This window comes from Eurosta solidaginis, chromosome 4 (genome assembly GCF_040869045.1).
Source record: "Eurosta solidaginis isolate ZX-2024a chromosome 4, ASM4086904v1, whole genome shotgun sequence".
In the NCBI taxonomy this organism is placed as follows: domain Eukaryota; kingdom Metazoa; phylum Arthropoda; class Insecta; order Diptera; family Tephritidae; genus Eurosta; species Eurosta solidaginis.
Window position 1 is genome coordinate 20,745,663 of NC_090322.1, and position 19,918 is coordinate 20,765,580.

General features: G+C 33.9%; 1 protein-coding gene and 1 long non-coding RNA gene across 2 annotated transcripts in view; both read right to left on the reverse strand.

The window, feature by feature from the left end:
- Nucleotides 1-19,918, reverse strand: part of LOC137248423 (uncharacterized) — a 396,800-nt gene that overhangs the window by 262,645 nt on the left and 114,237 nt on the right. Inside the window, exons 9-10 of the mRNA XM_067779361.1 lie at nucleotides 3,609-3,755; nucleotides 3,242-3,529 (exon numbers count right to left, since the gene is read on the reverse strand). Coding sequence (XP_067635462.1) covers nucleotides 3,242-3,529; nucleotides 3,609-3,755 — 435 coding nt within the window. The remainder of the gene's footprint in view (nucleotides 1-3,241; nucleotides 3,530-3,608; nucleotides 3,756-19,918) is intronic.
- On the reverse strand, nucleotides 13,057-14,000 carry LOC137249272 (uncharacterized). Its single transcript, XR_010952318.1, has 2 exons — nucleotides 13,429-14,000; nucleotides 13,057-13,336 (listed from the first exon to the last, which is right to left on the reverse strand). It is a non-coding gene; the product is annotated as an uncharacterized lncRNA (long non-coding RNA).

A 19,918-nucleotide genomic window follows, 5' to 3' on the forward strand; every position in this document is an offset into this window, starting at 1 on the left:
GCAGCAAATTTTGATAAAGGTATGTCACCATTGGAATTGCTAAATGCCATCTACATATGTATGTTCCAAATCTGTATACGATTTGCCCAACATTTGTGTTGCTTTACGTATCTTTTGCACTATACCTGTCACAGTAGCTAGTGCAGAACGTTCCTTCAGCGTCCTTTCGGGAATCAAAAACTTTTATAGATCGTGTTCATCTCAAGAGCGAGTTTCAGGACTTGCCACGCTTTGTGTTGAATCCGTTTTGGCAAGATAGTTAAATTTTGATATTATTACGAAAAAAGCAAGTAAAGCCACTCTTTCTATATTGAATAATTTAATTTTATAATCATCATTAAATTTATGAGAAATGTAATAAAATGTTACCAAATAACTACACCTTTTCAACCCAATAATGAGAAAACGTAAGTTTGTTATGAGAATACGTAAATTAAAATGAGAAAAGGTAAACTGATAATGAGAAACGGTAAATTAGTAATGAGAAAACGTAAGTTTGTAATGAGAACTCTAAACCTTTTCAAACCAATTATGAGAAAACGTAAATTTGTAATGAGAATAAGTAAATTAAAATGAGAAAAGGTAAACTGATAACGAGAAACCGTAAATTTATAATGAGAAAATGTAAATTTATAATGATAAAAGTAAACTGATAATGACAAACTATAAACTAGTAATGAGAAAATATAAATTTATATTAAGAATATATAAATTTGTAATGAGAAAACTTAAGCTTGTGATCAGATGGATTTTATAACTTTAGTTATTTAAATTTTATGCATGTAAATAGTAAGCAGGCTTTCAGAAAACAGAACATCATACTGCCCTTTTTGTATTCTGTCTTTAAAATAAAATAAAAAACGTAGGAAGTTACATAGTCGGTACAATGGAGTTTCAAGATGACTGCGCGGTTTGCTTAACCAATATGAAATACAAAAGTATTTCCCGTGTCTTAAATTGTGACTATTTATTTCATAAAACGTTTATTGCACCAATATCCAGAAATATTATTAAAAAAAAAAAGTTGAATGAGCACCTATCACGCATAATAGAATGGCTGGAGGAAGATCGTGGGCTTACCTTGCGTCAGATTAGGCAAAAACTATACCGCGATTTTGGCGTGGACGTAAGCACCACAACTATAGTGCTATAGTGTTAACAAAGTGCACACACAACCTACTACGATGAACAGCGGTGCTAATAGGGAAAAAAGAGTCGAATATGTTAGAAAGCTAAATGCCTTCTTACAGCAAAGTAAGCAAATAGTATGGATTGACGAAATCAACCTCAATCTGTTTTGTCGATCTACTCGTGGACGATCCAAAGTAGGGAAATGTGCTATTCAAACATTGCCAGCAGCGCGTGGTCCGAATATACACCTGATAGGTGCCATTACGGGATCAAACATACTATCAATGGCTCGAAAGCAAGGTTCGTTCATAGCCAACGGCTGCAGGAAAAGGATTTTCACCCTCATTCAAATGTGGCAGCGGTTGGGCAACACCTTGGAACACCTGGCAATTGTGTGTGATAACGAGCCTTGCCACTCAGGCATCGAGTCAGCGGTAGCCCAGCACTCCAAAAATATGTCACAAGTGCTTCGATTGGGTCCATACTCACCTATGTTGAACCCCATAGAAATAGTATGGTCCAAACTTAAAACAGAAGTAAAGACGACTCTGCGCGTACCTGTTGTGACTGGAGCAGGAGTAGGCGAACAGCGGTTTACATTTTCTTATTACTAATTTACGCTTTCTCATTATTGGTTTGAAAAGGTGTAGAGTTCTCATTACAAATTTACACATTCTCAATGTAAATTTATATTTTCTCATTACAAATTTACAATTTCTCATTATCAGTTTACCTTTTCTCATTTTAAGTTACGTATTCTCATTAAAAACTCACGTCTTCTCATTATTGGGTTGAAAAGGTGTAGAAAAGATTATTTGAAACAATATGTGGCTGTTAAAAGAGAATTTTATTTCTAAGTCACAATAAAATATTATAAATAGTAAATATTCTGTGTTAACTTTATTGTCACCTCTTAGTCCAAAAATCATTTAGTTGATGTGGCAAACATTTTTTTGATGTAATCCATCAATAATGATTCATGAGACGTCATTAATTCAAGTTAATCAAATGTATTAGTGGATTTTTTATAGGGGGCCCGTAAATTGTTTAGTCCCGGGCCCGGATTTTCTCTACGACCCTGCCTATAGACACGACAATTTGTAGGTGGGTATGTATGTACCTATATGCCTAGATAAGTGCTCACTATATACCGTTACATTCATCAATGTACTTGTATGTACAAAATAATCAGTGCATAGCCATAACGTAATCCAAAATAGTGGATATATTTTTTTTTTTGGATATAACAAAATTGGCTAGACTTAAGGATGAAATCATAAAGGATCTTTGCTAAATGAAAGCTTTTGGGGACGCCAACCTATTAATCCAACATTTTTTTACATATTGTCCGCCGTTTTCGATCCCACATTATTTTATATAATAAGTGTAGTAAAATATGCATATGTGTGTATACTTACCGGAGAATATGTTTAGATCAACGCTCATATTCGTCCTATATGTTGCATGTATATGGGGTATTCCATCCCATTTCGACCAATTTTGAACCCGACCCCTTTAGAAAATCATGATTTTTTCTAATGGTAATAAATTAGTAATTGCTTTTTTCGGAAAACAATTGAAATAATCATTGGCCATTAAAATAGGCATCTAATTAATTTATTACTAATGCTAATTCAAATTTAACAGGTCTGATTTCAATCATTAAAGGGGAGGAGTGATGGGGAAACATATTGAGTAAAAAGTGCTAAGTCAGGAGAAAAAATTTGTTTTGAGTGCGGAAAGTGTGCTAAGTCATAAAATAGCTGCCGGGTTACCATACATGATTTTTAATTATCTTTTTCAAAGCTTCTACACTCAAAAGTATTGCAACTAAGGTATCCTCATTCACAGTTTAGAAAACAAGGTTATTTCAAAAATTATTCATTTTTTTCGGCTCCTGTAAAATTCGTAAAAAGTGACTTAGCACATTTTCACATTAAGCTAACGATATTTCCTTAATCCGATCCACCAGTTAAGAGATATTGCGATGAAAAAATTATTTTCCATCACGGATCGTATAACACGATACCGACCCTGGATTCTGCGCTTTACGGAGTAATTAACCTTAATATAAGATCACAGTCTACGGAGTTTATGAATGCCATTTTACCTATTTACTTTCAATTTAGCCTCTTCTTCCCTTAAAGCAGCCATATTTCGCTCACGCGTCTCTGGATCTTCGTGTGTATGCGTAAATGAGTGTAGCCGTAGCTCCGAAGCTAAACGAAAAGCTAAGGGACAAAACTCACATTGGTATACCTTATCACCCAGATGTATACGTAAATGCGTATTCATTATTTTTCTTGTCGTAAAGCACAGGTCGCAGTATTTGCATTTACATGGTTTTTCACCGGTATGAGTACGCATATGGTGCCTTAGAGCCGTAGATTGTATAAATCTATTTAAGACAGACAGAAAATGAAGTTAGAAAAAATTTAGATAAATATATTAGGAAGACGCTTTTTATGATAACTTACCGCTTTTCACAATAATCACATTTGTGGGGCTTTTCGCCGCTATGAATTCGTTTATGTCTGTTTATGTCCCGTGTTGTTTTAAAATGTTTGCCACAAACATCGCACGGGTATTGGTATTGCCCCTTCTTGTCACGTATGTTTTTGTATCTGAAAAAACAAAAAAAAAAACAAAAAAAAAACACAAAGAAAAACAAATAATAAAAACAAACAAAAAAATAACAAGTATATTTTTTGATATTAAAAGGAAGCGAGGATTTGAATTTTGTAACTAAATTGAAATTCGGCTACTAAAAAGTCGAGTATGTTCAAATCTAAACACGGTATTAAAGCTTTTTAGTATTTTCAGGCCCACTTGCAGAACGGCAAGTTATTTTTTTAGCTCAGAGCTAATTTCAAAAATGTGTCAAAAATGTATGAGTTTAACTCCTCATGTTAGGTTAATTTTAGGTTAAAAAACTTAACTTGCCGTTCTGCAAAAGAGCCTTAAAGAACACCTTCGGCTTATATCCAAACCCTCTCTCAGCAAAAACACAGCGTTTTGACAACTACATATATTGTGAATTTGCTAAAAATATGAAGTACAGCAGTGGGTGATGAAAAATCGCTTTGTGTATTCAAATAAGTTGTGTGGTTTAAGCTCAATTTAATATATCTTATAAGTCAGATTAAGCTTTTTGTTATTCGAATTAAAATTATTTTTTTAAAAAAATATAGTTGATAAAAGCTTTTACAGAGCAAAGAAAATATTAGTTTTTTGGACGTAACGTTTATTTTCAATCATGTTTTGAGCATGACGCCTTGTAAAAGCGCATAGGTTCCTTTTCTTTCCTTTCTTTTCTTTTGCTTTTCCCTTGTCTTCCCTTATCTCTTTTCTTTTTTCTTAATTTTCCTTCCTTTCGTTTTCTTTTCATTAGTTTCTTTTACTTTCGCTTGGTTCGTTTCTTCACGTCCTTTCATCGTTTTAGTTAATGATGTTCAAAAAAAATAAAAGAAATTGTATAAAGCAAATGAGTCTGTCTCGCTAGTTAAAGACATATTATTTTATTTTACTTTATTTTATTTTATACATTTGTAAATTTTAGTTGGTTTTAGTTATTTTATTAAATTATTATGCTTTATTATGACAGAAAAGCTCAAAAGAATTAAACATACCAGTTGTCATTACACCTATTCCTAAACCACCAAAGATTTCATCATGATTTGTTATGAACCCCTTGATGTTAACGCCTTCTTCCTCATTCAGGAGTGCCCTTCTACTACCCACAACTATGGCGTGTGCACTGCCTTAATCCCGCAGCTTCAGCAGCGTGAGTTCCTAAACACAGCTGTGAGTAAGGCACACCCTCGTCAACAAGATCAACAAGATAAATTATTCTTGCACACATTACTACCATCATAAAACTTACACTTTCACTGGTACTTTCCCACATTTCTTAATCAACCCCCAGATAACACTACCTTCGCAGCGCAATGAATATTAGACGGCTGCCCTCTGCCCTCCCTTCTATGGCTTTCAGCTGGTGATGAAGCCCCATTTGTTACCACACACATTTCCTAAGGAATCAGACCATACTTTTCCAACTTAAATGTCCATAGTTAATTTTATTCAATACAATTCACATTTATACTTATTGTGTTAGTTGCTTAGACTTAGGTATTTAAGAATACATTAACACGTTTTTATCTTTCTATATCTATGATTCAATATTCATTTATGACCTCCATTAACTTATGTAGTAAGCGTTAAATTTATGTCAAGTATGACTAACTATTTTGTTTGGGGGTAAGCTAAATGGAACTACTGACCTACCTCATCATCTGGTATTTCTTTCAAATTTAATTATTAGTGTCAACCCCTAGTCAGTGCTTGTAGATACGAATTGGTTTGATTACTAAACCATATGGAAAAGTGCTGATATTAATTCAAGCGTGCAAATATCAGCTTATGTGTATGTATAAAATGTGGTCATTGAGGGAAGTCTAGCTCCTAGTCATTTTTATTTATAATTACTTCACAATTTTTCCTGTCTCCTACATTTCTGATTTACATTTTTCACATTTATGCATAATTTATTTTCAGGTTTTGTTGAATCTTCATTTGAACGAGTGACAATACAATATGTATTAGTCGCCTTATATTATTAGAATCCTAACGAGAATTTGTACTTTTCACTTATAATGATCGAATCTTTGTCGGTATTAAATTATTGCATTTGGATTACATCGGAATATTCAGGATAGACGACTCATATTTTTGGATTCGGCGGTTTTTATTTTACAATATAATGGTTCTTAAATTTTGAATGGTGTTTTTATGGAATGTAATACATACTTTTTCGTTTGTTTTACTTACAAGTGTAATATAGTAGATTCATTCGCATTAGCTACCTTTAGGGTTTATAGAATATTGGTTGTAGTACAACTTGCGCAATGTGGTTGTATATGGATCCTTGAATGATTGTGCAATTTATGTGATTTTGCATGCGGACTCACGTTAGCAGCACACCCACGAGGGAAATAATTGAGCCAAGACTGAATGCGCTGGGCGGTTTTCCGAAATCATTAAATGATGAAGCAATTTATATGTTTCCTTGTGCAAGTTCAATTTACAGCACCAATTAAAAAAAGCAAATGTTTGAGTAAAAGCAGCTTGAGCCGTGGGATCGTGCCGAAATAATTAGAAGAAGATGCAATTTGTCAATTTCCACGAGCAATTTCGATTGCGGCAATATGGTGAAGCAATTCAACGGACTAGATTCCAATTTTTCGTGCAAGCCCTACCTTCATCCCCTTTAGCAGCTCCAGACAGAAAGGAAAAAAAGGCCGGAAAAAGCCCGCCAACCAAGCTATCTTCTGTCAGATCCCAAAAACTATCTCTCGCTAATCAGCTGGTTGACTGTTATGGTGAGTTTGTGATAGTGATTCTTCTAAGGGTGTTCAATAAGTATTGAACCAAACAGGGGTAGGCAAGTAAGCAAGACAATTATTTATATTTTTGTACTACCGACTGTTTTCTTTATTTATTGTAAATTTGTTTTTTGGTTTCAGGTTTACAGTCCAATGAATCAGAAAAACGCCTTTTTTATTTTCTCGCCAACGTTTCGACCTTTTATTTTGGTCTTCTTCAGGGCCTAATGACAAAAAAAAAAAAAAAAAAAAAAAAATATAAAACTTAGTATATAAGGCCTTGCATTGCAAAAGAGGGTCAATAATTATTAATTACATATACACACAAAAGTACATATATAACACAATTATTGAAATCACAGATTCTTACTCAAAATTACTGCGTTCTTCCTTGTCCAGTTGTTTTGTATAGATGTTTTTGTTTTCTGCATTGTGCAGAAATGGTCATATATAAAATTTTAAATTATAGGACTTAATTATAAATTTGAATAAAATTTAAAAGAAACAATTATTTATATTCCTTATGAGTTTATAAGAAAATTTAACGGTGTGTAAAACGCACTGTGCACGCAAAGTTTTTCCTATTGGTTTTAATTTAACAAAGTAATCTTGTGTTAATAAACCACATCAAACAAAATAAAAGGAAAGATAGTGACTTTATTAAGTTTTTTACAAGTGGCGGGAGGGAAGGCAAAATGCCGCCCTCTGAGTGTAAAGAATGCATGGTGAAAATGTTACAAATAGACGATTCTATTCCATGTTCAGGAGGCTGTGGCAGCTTTTTCTGCATTAAATTATAGTAATATGAAAAGACAGGAAATCAAGTTGCTGAGTGAAAACGCAAATATTAAGTGGTTTTGTAATCAGTGCACATTATGTGATACAAATACGAAATTTTTTGAAATCAAACATTTGATACAAAATTGCGATCAAAACAAAATCGGAAATAGAGAAATGAAAGACATAATTGAAGAAGCCTTGTTTAATAAGATTCAATAGCTGAAAACTAGTCTGATTACAGATTTCAACTTACTGCTTGAGCATAATGTGGAAATTAAAATTTGCCAAATGAATAAAGATATATTAACAGAGCTTTCGAAAACATTAGAAAATAATAACGAAAAAATAAACACCACTATACAAAATGACAATAGCAAAAACAATAACAATAAAGTTACATATGCTGAAGCTGTAGCACAAAATGAAAACTGAATTGTTATTAAACCAAAAGATAAAGCAAAGAAAAATAAACATACAAAAGAAGCATTAAAAACAGTGATAGAGCCAATGTCATGTGCCGGGAGTGAAAGAAATAAACAACGGAGGGATTGTAGTTAAATGTAAGGATAAAGAGTCATGCGAACTACTGCACAAGAAAATATCGGAACAAATTGGAAAAGAGTTCGAGGCAGAGAAAACAAAAGACAAGAGAGAAATGAAGAAAATATTTAAAGTGATTGGTTTAACAGAGAGACTAAGCAGTGAGCGCTTAGTAGAATGCATTACGAAACAGAATAGTATATGTGAGGGTAAAGAGTTTAAAGTTGTAAAGATTTTTGAGAACTATAGTCGTAGAGAACAATGTTTTAATGCACTTGTTGAAACAGATGCAGAGACGTTTGAAAATATTTTGCACCAAAAGAGAATAAATATAGAGGCGGACCCTTACATTTAGTACCATTGAGTACGTAAGAGTATTTAGATGCTTTAAATGTTTAGGTTTTAATCATAAGGCTGTTGAATGCATTAACAAAAAAGCATGTAGTAAATGTGCAGGAAATCATGACTTAAAAGATTGCTCATCAAGTATTTTTAAGTGTGTAAATTGTTGTGAGCTTGTACATAAAAAACTATTAGAAGCGGATATACACCATACTGCCTTTAGTCAGGAATGCCCCGCATATAAAAGATATATTGAAAGCAAATCCAGAACTAGAAAGTAGCAATAAAGAAATCAATATCCTATTTGTCTTTATCTTAATATTAATAGTATTTTAGGCAATAAAGAGGAACTCTAAAGACTTATTGAAATAAAAAATTCAGCTATAAAATTATGTGCTGAGACATGTACCACTAATGAAATTTCAAATTCAGACTTAAATATACATACTTACAAACTAGTGCGATGCGATTCACATAGTAGACATACTGGCGGTGTGCTGATTTACGTACATAATTCAATTGAATATAACATTAAATTCAACAAAGCAATAGATACAAATCTTTGGTGTATTTTTATTAAAACTTTGGTGTATTTTTATTAAATCTTCAACCCAAATGGCAAATTGAAGTGATTTATCACTCTCCTAGCACAAGTGATGCCGATTTTATTAACTATTTGCGCAACGTCCTAGGTAGTACTTGCGAACTGTTGGATAGCAATATTCTTGTAGGTGATTTTAATATCAATTTGAATAATAGCTCAACTTATAGCATTCAACTAATCGATCTATTTAAATCATATTCAATGAATCAAAAAGTACGGGTATCAACCGTATAACTGCGACATCAAAAACTAAAATTGATTTACTCTTTTCGAATACTGACGATATAGTATGTGAAAAGTTAGATGAACACCAAATATCAGATCATCAAACCATCCAATTTAAAATTAAAAGCAGTCCTAGGTCAAAAATGAGAAGCCTTAAAAAAATTACTTCTTGGGAGTATTATAATACAGAAGCACTGATTAATCAATTGCGCTTGTGCGATTTTAGCAACTTTAATAGAATTGATTTAGAGTCCAAAGTAGGGCTGGTTAATAGCAATGTTTTAAATGCCATGCGAAACTTAACGCATGAAAAAAAGTTATTTGATAAATGGCATGACAAAGAGTTAGCCAACATGAATAAATATAAATTAGAACTTTATAAACTAGCTCAAATATCCGGAGAATGGGATGAGTATAGAAACATAAAAAAAGAATATAAGAAGCTGGTAAAAATTAAAAAAATTAAGCATATGGAGCATAACATACAGATGAATAGTGAAGATAGTAAAGCGATATGGAAATATTTGAAATTTGCAATAAGTAGGGTTAATGAAGACTCTTCTTTCAAGAAAATTTTGATAAACGGTACAGCATATATGAATGAATCTGAAATTGCTAACAATCTAAATAAATATTTGTTGATAGCATTGAGGATATTTGCAATAATATAGAAGAATTTTATACAGAAGTAAATTTTCCTATTCAGTTAAATGGGATTTTCAAATTTGTAAAAGTTAGCACAGACGACGTCATCAAAATTCTCATGACGTTTAAATCTAAGCGAGGTGGTAAAACGCTGTTATCAGATGGTGTTCTTAAAGACACGATATCATATCTGGGATACTTCTATGCGCAAATCATAAATGAAAGTTTAAGTAGTGGCATAGTTCCGGGTATTTGGAAAACTTCTACCATTGTGCCAATCGAAAAAGTTAATAACACAATAAAAGCAGAGGAGTTACGTCTGATAAATACACTGGCCAGTGATGAAAAGATTTTAGAACTTGTGGTAAAAAACCAGTTGGTTCAATACTTGGAAGAAAAAAATATACTCATACCTCAACAATCAGGATGTAGAAAAAAACATTCCTGTGAAACAGCTTTGAATATGGTTTTAGCTGAATGGAAAGAAGAACTTAATAATAAAAAGGCGATAATAGCAGTTTTCATTGATCTTAAAAGAGCCTTCGAAACTATAGATAAAAAAATATTATTAAGAAAATTGCAAGGAATTGGTATTAGAGATGTTGAACTGGATTGGTTTAAAGATTTCTTAACACATCGCAAACTGTTGAAATTCTATTTCATGTGGCAACTCTGTTTTTCATTTGCAACTTGTAATCGCATTTTTGCTTCGCGAATTCATTCTTTATATTCGCCATTTTAACTTACGAATAATTCTTTTCTTTCTCTGTGTATCTAACCGACGTTGAAGTAAGTCGAAATATACATTCTTTATTGTTCAGAAGAGCGGCTGTTTTTTATTTTAAATTAGAGGACCTCCAACAGGTTATGGGCCCAGCCCCTACATAAAGTGCTAAGAAAAATGAACAATTCCTCGTTTTTTAATGTTGAGAAGTTGGATGAGTCCAACTATGACGCATGGTGCGTTCAAGTAAAAAGTATACTTGTATACAAGGAGCTCTGGGATGTGGTGTCAGGTGCACTTATGCAGCCAGCTACAGAAGCCGAAGACGCTGAACAAAAAGCATGGAAATCGAGTGATGAGAAGGCCATGTCAACAATTGTGTTAAGCCTAACGCCAATACAAATTGCCTACGTGAAAAAATGCAAAACAGCAAAAGAAGCATGGAGTGTGTTGCAGGATATACATCGACCAAAAGGCCCTGCGCGAAAGGTGTCTTTATTTAAGCAGCTACTGGATATGCGCATGGCAGAAAGTGATCAGGTACAACAATATCTAAGCAATTTTTCGAGTATAGTTGAGAAGCTAGCAGAAATTGGTATAGATCTGCAGGAGGAGTTATTTGTAATAATGCTCCTAGCTAGTCTTCCGAAGTCTTTCGAAAATTTAGTTGTCGCGTTAGAGTCACGCGATGAGCTTCCAAAGCTGAGTTTGTTCAAAATTAAATTGCTTGAGGAAGAGCAACGTCGAAAAATGAGTGTGTCGCCTATTGCCGAAAGTAGCGTGCAAGTTTTCATGGCACATGAAAAGGGTAAAAGCAGTGGCAGCAAGTCGTCGCAGCGAAGTAAATGTTCTAGAAATCGATCGAACTTAAACTGTTTTAGTTGTGGACGAACGGGTCATTTTGCTGCACAATGCAACAAAAGCAACAAAAGCAACAAAAACCAGGAACAGACAGATAAAACAAACGAGAAACCAAAAGCATTTACTCTGTTCTCAGCGTTTGAGTCAAACAACTTGCAGTCGAACGTGTGGTGTATCGATAGCGGAGCCACGTCGCATATGTGTTGTGACAGAAACATGTTCGATGAGTTGAATGAATACAATGAAAACATTTTGTTAGCTGGTAACAAATGTATAGAAGCAATGGGAAAGGGAACAGTTCGACTAAAAGCAGAAGGGAAAGAAATCCAGCTGATTGATGTACTTTATGTTCCTGTATTGCAATGCAATTTTATTTCAGTATCGAAAGCAGTGAAAAATAACCTTTGTGTTAAATTTGCAAAAGATTTTGTCACGGTATATGAAAACAACGGCAGCGTAATATTGCGTGGAAACAAAGTTGGTGGTATATTTTTGTTCACAGAAAATAAGAAAATGTTATTCTTTGCAGGCCAGCAGAATGAAGCAATGAAGTGGCATGCACGGTATGGTCATTTGAACTATGATAGCATGCGTATGCTTGTAAGCAAAAATTTAGTGAACGGGCTTCAAGTAAATGTGCTAAAATATATTCCGTGTGTTGTATGTATGCAGAGTAAATGTGTAACAAAACCATTTACATCAAGTTCAAATCGAGCAATAGTGATGGACGATATGGCGATTTTGAGCTATCAGCGAAAATAGATATGGCTATTTTTGAATATCGGCTATTTTTTATAGCTATAGCGATCGATTTATTTCAACAAGCGATTCCATACAGAAGAGCGATGTTGAGCTATCAGTGAATATAGGTATGGCTATTTTTTACAGCTATGGCTATTTTTTACAGCTATGGCGATCGCTTTAATTTATCTTTAATAAGCGAATCTGCAATTATTTGTATACTTGTTTATAAAAAATGAATGTTTAACTCTTTTTACCAGAGTAGATTGAATGTTATACATTAATTTATACTAAATTAAATTTTGTTAGAATATATGAACCAAAATTGGAATAAAAAGAAAAAAGTATGTACCTTTAATTGTAAACTAATGTAATGTGAAATTCTAATTTTCTGAGATGTTATGATATATATTATTAACTGGCTGACGACAATATGTTCAGACTCGTATTACACTCAATGAGATGAAACTAGCTGAAATAAATGTATATGCATCTTTGTTTCATAATTTTGTTAATTGAAAATGCTTTGATTTTTAAATGTAAGATGAATCAACCCGAAATAAATCTGTATATGTAACACCATAAAAACATGATTTATTTACTATATTATACTACACCGATGTATTCAGAAATACTCCGTATGAATTTATTCTGAAAGTTGTATTTGACTGCATTAATTTGTACAGTAAAGTGAATCAATTTTTAATTAAAAATACAGAGGAAAAATATAGCAAATTCTTCAAACTATTATAAAAATATTCTTTAGCAGAAAATTAGCCACCCACTGCAGTGCCCTAGAAATTAGCCGGAGAATTCAACCATATACAAACCATATGACAAATCTTGAATTGCATTCTCCCAAAAACCTTAAATTTTGAGTTAATCTGTTTACAATAAGACGAGTGATATATGTTTCTATAATTCTTTTATTTTACCATCAAAAACACAAATTTTATAAAACTGTTAACGGCTACTGCCTAGAAGTATGAACTTATGAATAACACAGGCAATCAATCTTAGGCCAAGTCTAAAGACCCATGTCTATTTGGCGTCACATAGTGTAATTAAAAACAAAAAAATTCAGTCATTCCATTTCTTTTATACATTTCATGAAATTAAAGTTTAAACTTATATTGCTTGTTTAATATTTTGACAAATATTAATTATTTTATTATAAATACTTAAATATAAAATCAAAATATAACGAATTTTATATTTTATGATTGGCGTTTAAAAAGATAAGGATTTTAGCCTTTTCATCATCTAAGCGCATTCTTCTCTCGCTTAAAATAAGGCCGGCTTGAGAAAAAAGTCTTTCACAGGGAACCGATGTTCCTAAACACCCCAACTTTTCGCGAGCTATAGGAGATAGATTGGGATACTTGTAATTGTTTTTCTGCCACCATAAAAAAGGATCAACTTTTCGTGCAATTACAGTTTCTTCTATATACCTCTGCACTTCGATAATTGCTTTTGAATGAGTTGTGCCTTGCGGTCTCTTTGATCTTTGCGTTGATTATTTTTGAGTTCGATCTTTCGCTTGTCTGTAAAAATTACCCAAACCACGTGGCTGCTTTTCTAGCCGACTTCACAATGTCGTCGTTCTAGTTGTTGCACAAGTTTGCTTTGTTCCGTTCGCTGTTTCGGAAAGTAAAGCACACAGATGAGCAATGATGAACGATATCTCCCTATCGATGATTGCATCGCTGCTATTAGTATTAGAATTTCATGCTGAAGGAAAATCGCCAATCGCTATAATCGCTATTGGCGATATTCTGCCAGAGGTGATTGTCATTCAAAAGAATCGAATGAAGGAAAATAGCCAATCACTGATATATTTGGATTGCAATAGCTATAGCTATTAGCGATTTGTCAATAGCGGCGATGCAATCACCAATAGCGAAATATCGAGCCATCACTATCGAGCAAGCGAATTACTTGAACTAGTACATACAGATGTATTTGGGCCAGTAAAAACATCGGCTGGTGGTTCGAAATACGTATTGACATTTGTAGATGACAAATCAAGATATGGTTTTGTTTATTTAATGAAGCACAAAAGCGAAGTTTTCAGTAAATTTAAAGAATTTAAGGTTTTCGCTGAACGTCAAACTGGGTGTCTAATTAAAGCCATTAGAAGTGACAATGGCACTGAATTGACAAACAATTTGTTTCAGCAGTATGTAAAAGATTGTGGCATTTTGCATCAGTTCACGGTACCCTACACTCCGCAGCAGAATGGTGTAGCTGAACCCTATAACCGGACATTGGTAGAGATGGCACGGAGCATGCTAATTGGTGCGAACTTGAGTGATACATTATGGGCAGAAGCTGTAAATACTGCAGCCTACTTGCGAAATAGGTCACCAACAAAAGCAGTCGATGAAATGACGCCTTATGAGGCATGGTATAAAAGAAAACCAGTTGCGTCACATCTAAGAACATTTGGATCAGTGGCTTACGCCTTAGATAAAAAACCTAAAAGTAAATTCAATGCTAAGGGAAAAGCGTATGTAATGGTTGGTTACGGTAGTGCTACCAAGGGCTATCGCTTGTATGATTCTGCCACAAGAGGAATTATTTTAAGACGGGATGTATCATTTATAGAACCAACTATTCCGAAAGAAAATCTAAACATTGATTTATATATTTTAAAGTCAAATCAAGACAAGCCAGAAGGTGAATGTGTAAGCACTGAAGACAAGCTAAAGAGTGAGTGGGTTAGCACTGAAGACAAGCCAGAGAATGAATGTGTTAGCACTGAAGACAAGCTAGATAATGAACGTGTTAGTGCTGAAGACGACCCAGAGAGTGATTATAAATCTGCAAAAGAAGAAAGTGATGAAGAGCCTGCTACTAAACAAGTAGGACCTGGTCGGCCTAAGTTGGTGCGGTCAGGGAAACCAGGAAGGCCAAAGAAAGAATACCATTATGCAAATTTTCTCTATGATGTTGATATTCCGAATACAGTGGGTGAAGCCATGTCTAGTGACCATGCAAGTGAGTGGCGTAAAGCAATGTGTGCTGAATATCAAGCTCTTTTAGACAACGATACATGGGAGCTAGTAGATTTACCAAAAAATCAGAAAGCTATAAAGTGCAAATGGGTATTTTCGATCAAGAAAAACAAGAACGGTGAAATTGATCGATTTAAGGCAAGGCTAGTAGCCAAAGGGTGCAGCCAAGTATATGGGGTGAACTATACCGATACGTTTTCACCTGTGGTGCGGTATTCTACGATCCGTACAATTTTCGCGTTAGCTGCAGAGTACCAGCTATACCTACACCATGTTGACGTTTCATCTGCGTTTTTAAATGGTATCATAGATGACGAAATATATATGGTGCAGCCTGAAACATTTACAAACAGCGAGTATCCCAATAAAGTCTTAAAGTTAAAGAAAGCTTTATATGGTTTGAAACAGGCAGGACGTCAATGGAATATGAGGTTGCATGACATTTTAATTAATATTGGTTTTAAACAATGTGTAACAGAGCCTTGCGTATATACGAAGCATCACGACGGGCACATCAATTTGTTAGCAGTGTATGTAGATGATTTGCTAATAGCCAGCACAAACAAGAAAGAGATTAGCTCTATTAAGCACGAAATTTCGAAAAGACTGCAAGTGGTAGATAAGGGTCCTGTTCAATTATTTCTTAGTATGGAAGTCGAAAGAGAAGGTGAAAGGGGCGCAATAGCTATACGACAAAAAGGGCAAACCAAAGAATTGCTGCAACAACATGACATGTTAGACTGTCGTCCTATAGCAACACCACTCGATCCTAAGCAACAAATATTATGCGCTGATTCTAGTTGCAAGCGCGTTGGCAAACAATAGTACCAGTCGCTGATAGGCTCGTTATTGTATCTGGCGTTGTGCACAAGCCCATATATTATACATACAGTGTGCAAGCTTGCGCAGCATAATAATGAGCCACATAGCGAACACTTGGCAGCGGCAAAAAGGGTGTTAAGATATTTATGTTCTACGATTGATTTATCGCTCACGTACAGTAAGAAGGGGACGCCGATACAATGCTATGCTGATGCTTATTGGGGTGGAGAGTCACTCGAGCGCAAATCGTTCACTGGCTATGTATTTCTTTTAGCCGGTGGTGCGGTGTCTTGGGAGTCGAAGAAGCAATCAACAGTGGCCTTGAGCAGCACCGAAGCGGAATACATATCGTTGTCAACTGCCGCAAAAGAGATTATGTTCATAAAACAATTTTTGGACGAAATAAATGTACATAGGCCTGACAAAATTGTTGTAAATTGTGATAATTTAAGCTCATTACATCTTATTAAAAATGCTGTATACCATACAAGATGTAAGCACATAGAAATTAAATATCATCATATAAGAGATATGTATCAGAAAAATTCAATTGAATTACAATATTGTTCAAGCTCAGATAATATGGCAGATGTATTTACGAAAAATCTAAGCAAGTTAAATCATAACAAATTTGTAAAATTGTTAGGTTTAATGTACATGTAATAGGTAAAATATCTTCAAAGTTTTTTATGAGTTAAATTATTAATTTGTGACTGCAAATGAATACCAGATTTGAGGAGGAGTGTTGAAAATCTATTTCATGTGGCAACTCTGTTTTTCATTTGCAACTTGTAATCGCATTTTTGCTTTGCGAATTCATTCTTTATATTCGCCATTTTAACTTACGAATAATTCTTTTCTTTCTCTGTGTATCTAACCGACGTTGAAGTAAGTCGAAATATACATTCTTTATTGTTCAGAAGAGCGGCTGTTTTTTATTTTAAATTAGAGGACCTCCAACACAAACAAAGAACAGTAATTGGTTCGATAATATCAGACGAAGTGGATGTTAAGATTGGCCTACCCCAAGGCTCTGTTCTTGCACCAATTTTATTCAACATTTATATGAATGATATAAATTCTGTTTTGAAATTCAGCTCCATAAAACTTTTCGCTGATGATGCCCTAATTTCTATAAATGGCAAAAATGAAAATGGTATAAGAATCAAGTTACAAAGTGACTTAAACGCACTTTATATCTGGCTGTGTACAAACAAACTTAAAATTAATATAGAAAAAACTAAATACATGCTTATTTCAAGAAAAAGCATTGCTAATTTTGAAACTATTACAATAAATAATATTGTAATAGAAAAAGTAAATACGATTAAATATTTGGGTGTTCAGATTGATTGCAAATTAAAATTTGATGCCCATGTTGACTATTCAGTAAGTAAAATAGCAAAAAAATTATGGTTTATTCAAAGAACTTGTAAAAACTTAAGTAATTATTACAAAGTAAAGGTTTATAGATCCATAGTTGAGCTTTACTTTATTTATTGCTCAACAATATTTTTTATTATGAAAGATTCGCAAATTGATAAGTTGCAAAAAATGCAAAATAAAGCAATGCGCTTTATTTTAAGCAAACGTTATGATACTCCTATAAAAGACATGCTTCTAAGTTTAAATTGGATGAGCGTTAAACAACAAATACTCTTCAACACAATGAAATTTATTTATAATATAAAGCATGGAATTTTGCCAGAGTATCTCAGAACAGGTATTACATTTAATTACGAGGTCCATGATATAAATACAAGGCAGAGAAATAATTTTAAATTGCCAATTATAAAACAGAATCGGAACAAAATAGTCTTTTTTACAAAGGGTTGAAATACTTCAACGAACTACCTGAATATATAAAAAATTGTGATAGAAACTTATTTAGCAGACGGTTGTATGACAACACCAAATCTAGGCCGATTAAATGATATAGTCGTTGAGATTTAAATGCATTAGTGATACATGTGTCATAATTAAAAAAAAAATTTTTTTTAATTTAAAAATTTAGATTAAGTACATTGTTAATTAATGCAATCATATTTTTAAGTTTTGAACTAGGCTCTTAGAGTCGTAATAAATAAATAAATATATATAAATATATATATATATATATATATATATATATATATATATATATAATATAAATATATATAAATAAAAGTACAAATTTAGTCAGATGATCTAACACAATTAAAATTCCGATATGTCCTTTCTTTGAGCATGGATAAGGTCTTAACAAATCTATATATAGTTTTTGGAATGGTCGCTCGATTGTGCTTGGCGTAGTCATGGGTGGACGAAGTGTTGTGTTCGGAGCTTTACTTTGCTTACATATGTCGCATTTTGATACAAAATCTTTCACGTCGGTAGTGATATTTGGCCAATAAAAATTAATACGCAAACGTTGTAAGGTCTTTGCAACTCCACCATGGCATTTGTTGGGAGGGCAATGAGCATTTTCAATAATTTCCCGAACTAAGCTCTTTGGAACCCATAGCTTCCAATTATAAGTTTCCGACTCTGGATTGCCATCTGGGAAGTCAATACGCTTATAAACATGTCTGTCGACAATTTTCAAGTAGGGTAGGCGAGGTTCATTAGTTCTAATATATTGCTTCAACTTCTTGTAATCATCGGATTCAAATTCGGAGGACTCCAAATCAATCAGAGGACGGACCTCGAGCTCATTCATTTCATTCTTTTCTAATAGATCTTCAAAGTTTTGACGCGAGAGGCAGTCCGGAACGACATTTTGAGATCCTTTCCTATGTTCAATTCTGAATCGGAAGCCTTGAAGCTTTAAGGACCACCGAGCCAATCGGCCAGACAAATCCGTTTGCCGCATCAGCCATTGAAGACTAGCGTGATTTGTTACAATTGTGAAGTCTTGTCCTTCGAAATTGGCTCTAAATTTTTTTAAACTTAGTATGGCTACTAAGCATTCAAGCTCCGTAACGCTATAATTTGTTTGTGCCTTGTTCAATTTTTGGTATAAGTATGATATTGGTACCTCGATTCCATCTTCGTTTTTCTGAGACAGAACCGGGGTCTACCACGTTATCCCCAAAATCAAAATCCCCAAACTCATAATCCCCAACACAAAATCCCCATTTTATGTGTGAAATAAATTCAAATTAGGTTTAAACTCGCCGCGACCGAAAAAGGCTAATAATCCATACCAACTTTCTGCATAGGCGGCCTTCGGCCGCGCTTATAAAAAATAACCCTGGGCTACGCCATGCCAAGTCCGGGTGTGTGGTATAACCGTGGCTGCCGCCACGGTGATGTCCTTCTGCATAGTACACGCTTCTGTTAGCTTGTTCGAATTAGAGCGACTAGCAGTCCTATATATGGATAAGTAAAAATATTGTTACGAATATTAGCAAAACTAAGGGATGCTGCCATCTCTAGGCCGATGCTAAGCAGTGACGTGAATTCACATCAATAATTCAATCATTATGTATCTACATAAACGAATCAATAATTGCGTCTACACTTATGTACGTATACGAGCAGCGGAGAAGCAATGCACAAACACATGCATATATCTTATCTGAGTTGTCACAAGAGAGGGCAATAATTTGTGCAAGTATTACTCAAATGAGAAATTATACATCTGTAGTTGTAGCTGAGAAATTTATAACTAACTAAGTAAAATTCTGGAAGCACCTAGAAGATGCCACGAGGAAATCACAGAGTATAAAAGCATCAGCGGTAGAGGCGCTATGGGCAGTTTCGAGTAAGACGCTATCTAGCGAGCAATAGCAGTATTATTTTGAAAGTCAGTTTCATTTAAGCTATCAGTTTGGTTATTAAGCCAGCTAGTTGCAAAGTATAAGTGTTATTATTGTGAAGTACTTTAATAAAGGCCATTTTTCCATTATTCAATATTGGAGTTATTTATTCAACAGTTTAGTGATACGAACATAGCAAAAGGGCAAATAAGAGGATTTGCAAGTAAATTCGTTACAATTGGTGTCAGAAGAGGAATTGTTGAATAAATTCCAGAGGACAACATGGACATGGCAAAGATCAGTGAATTGAAGATCCAACAACTGAAAAAGGAGTTGGAGAGCGGTGGATTGAATACAACCGG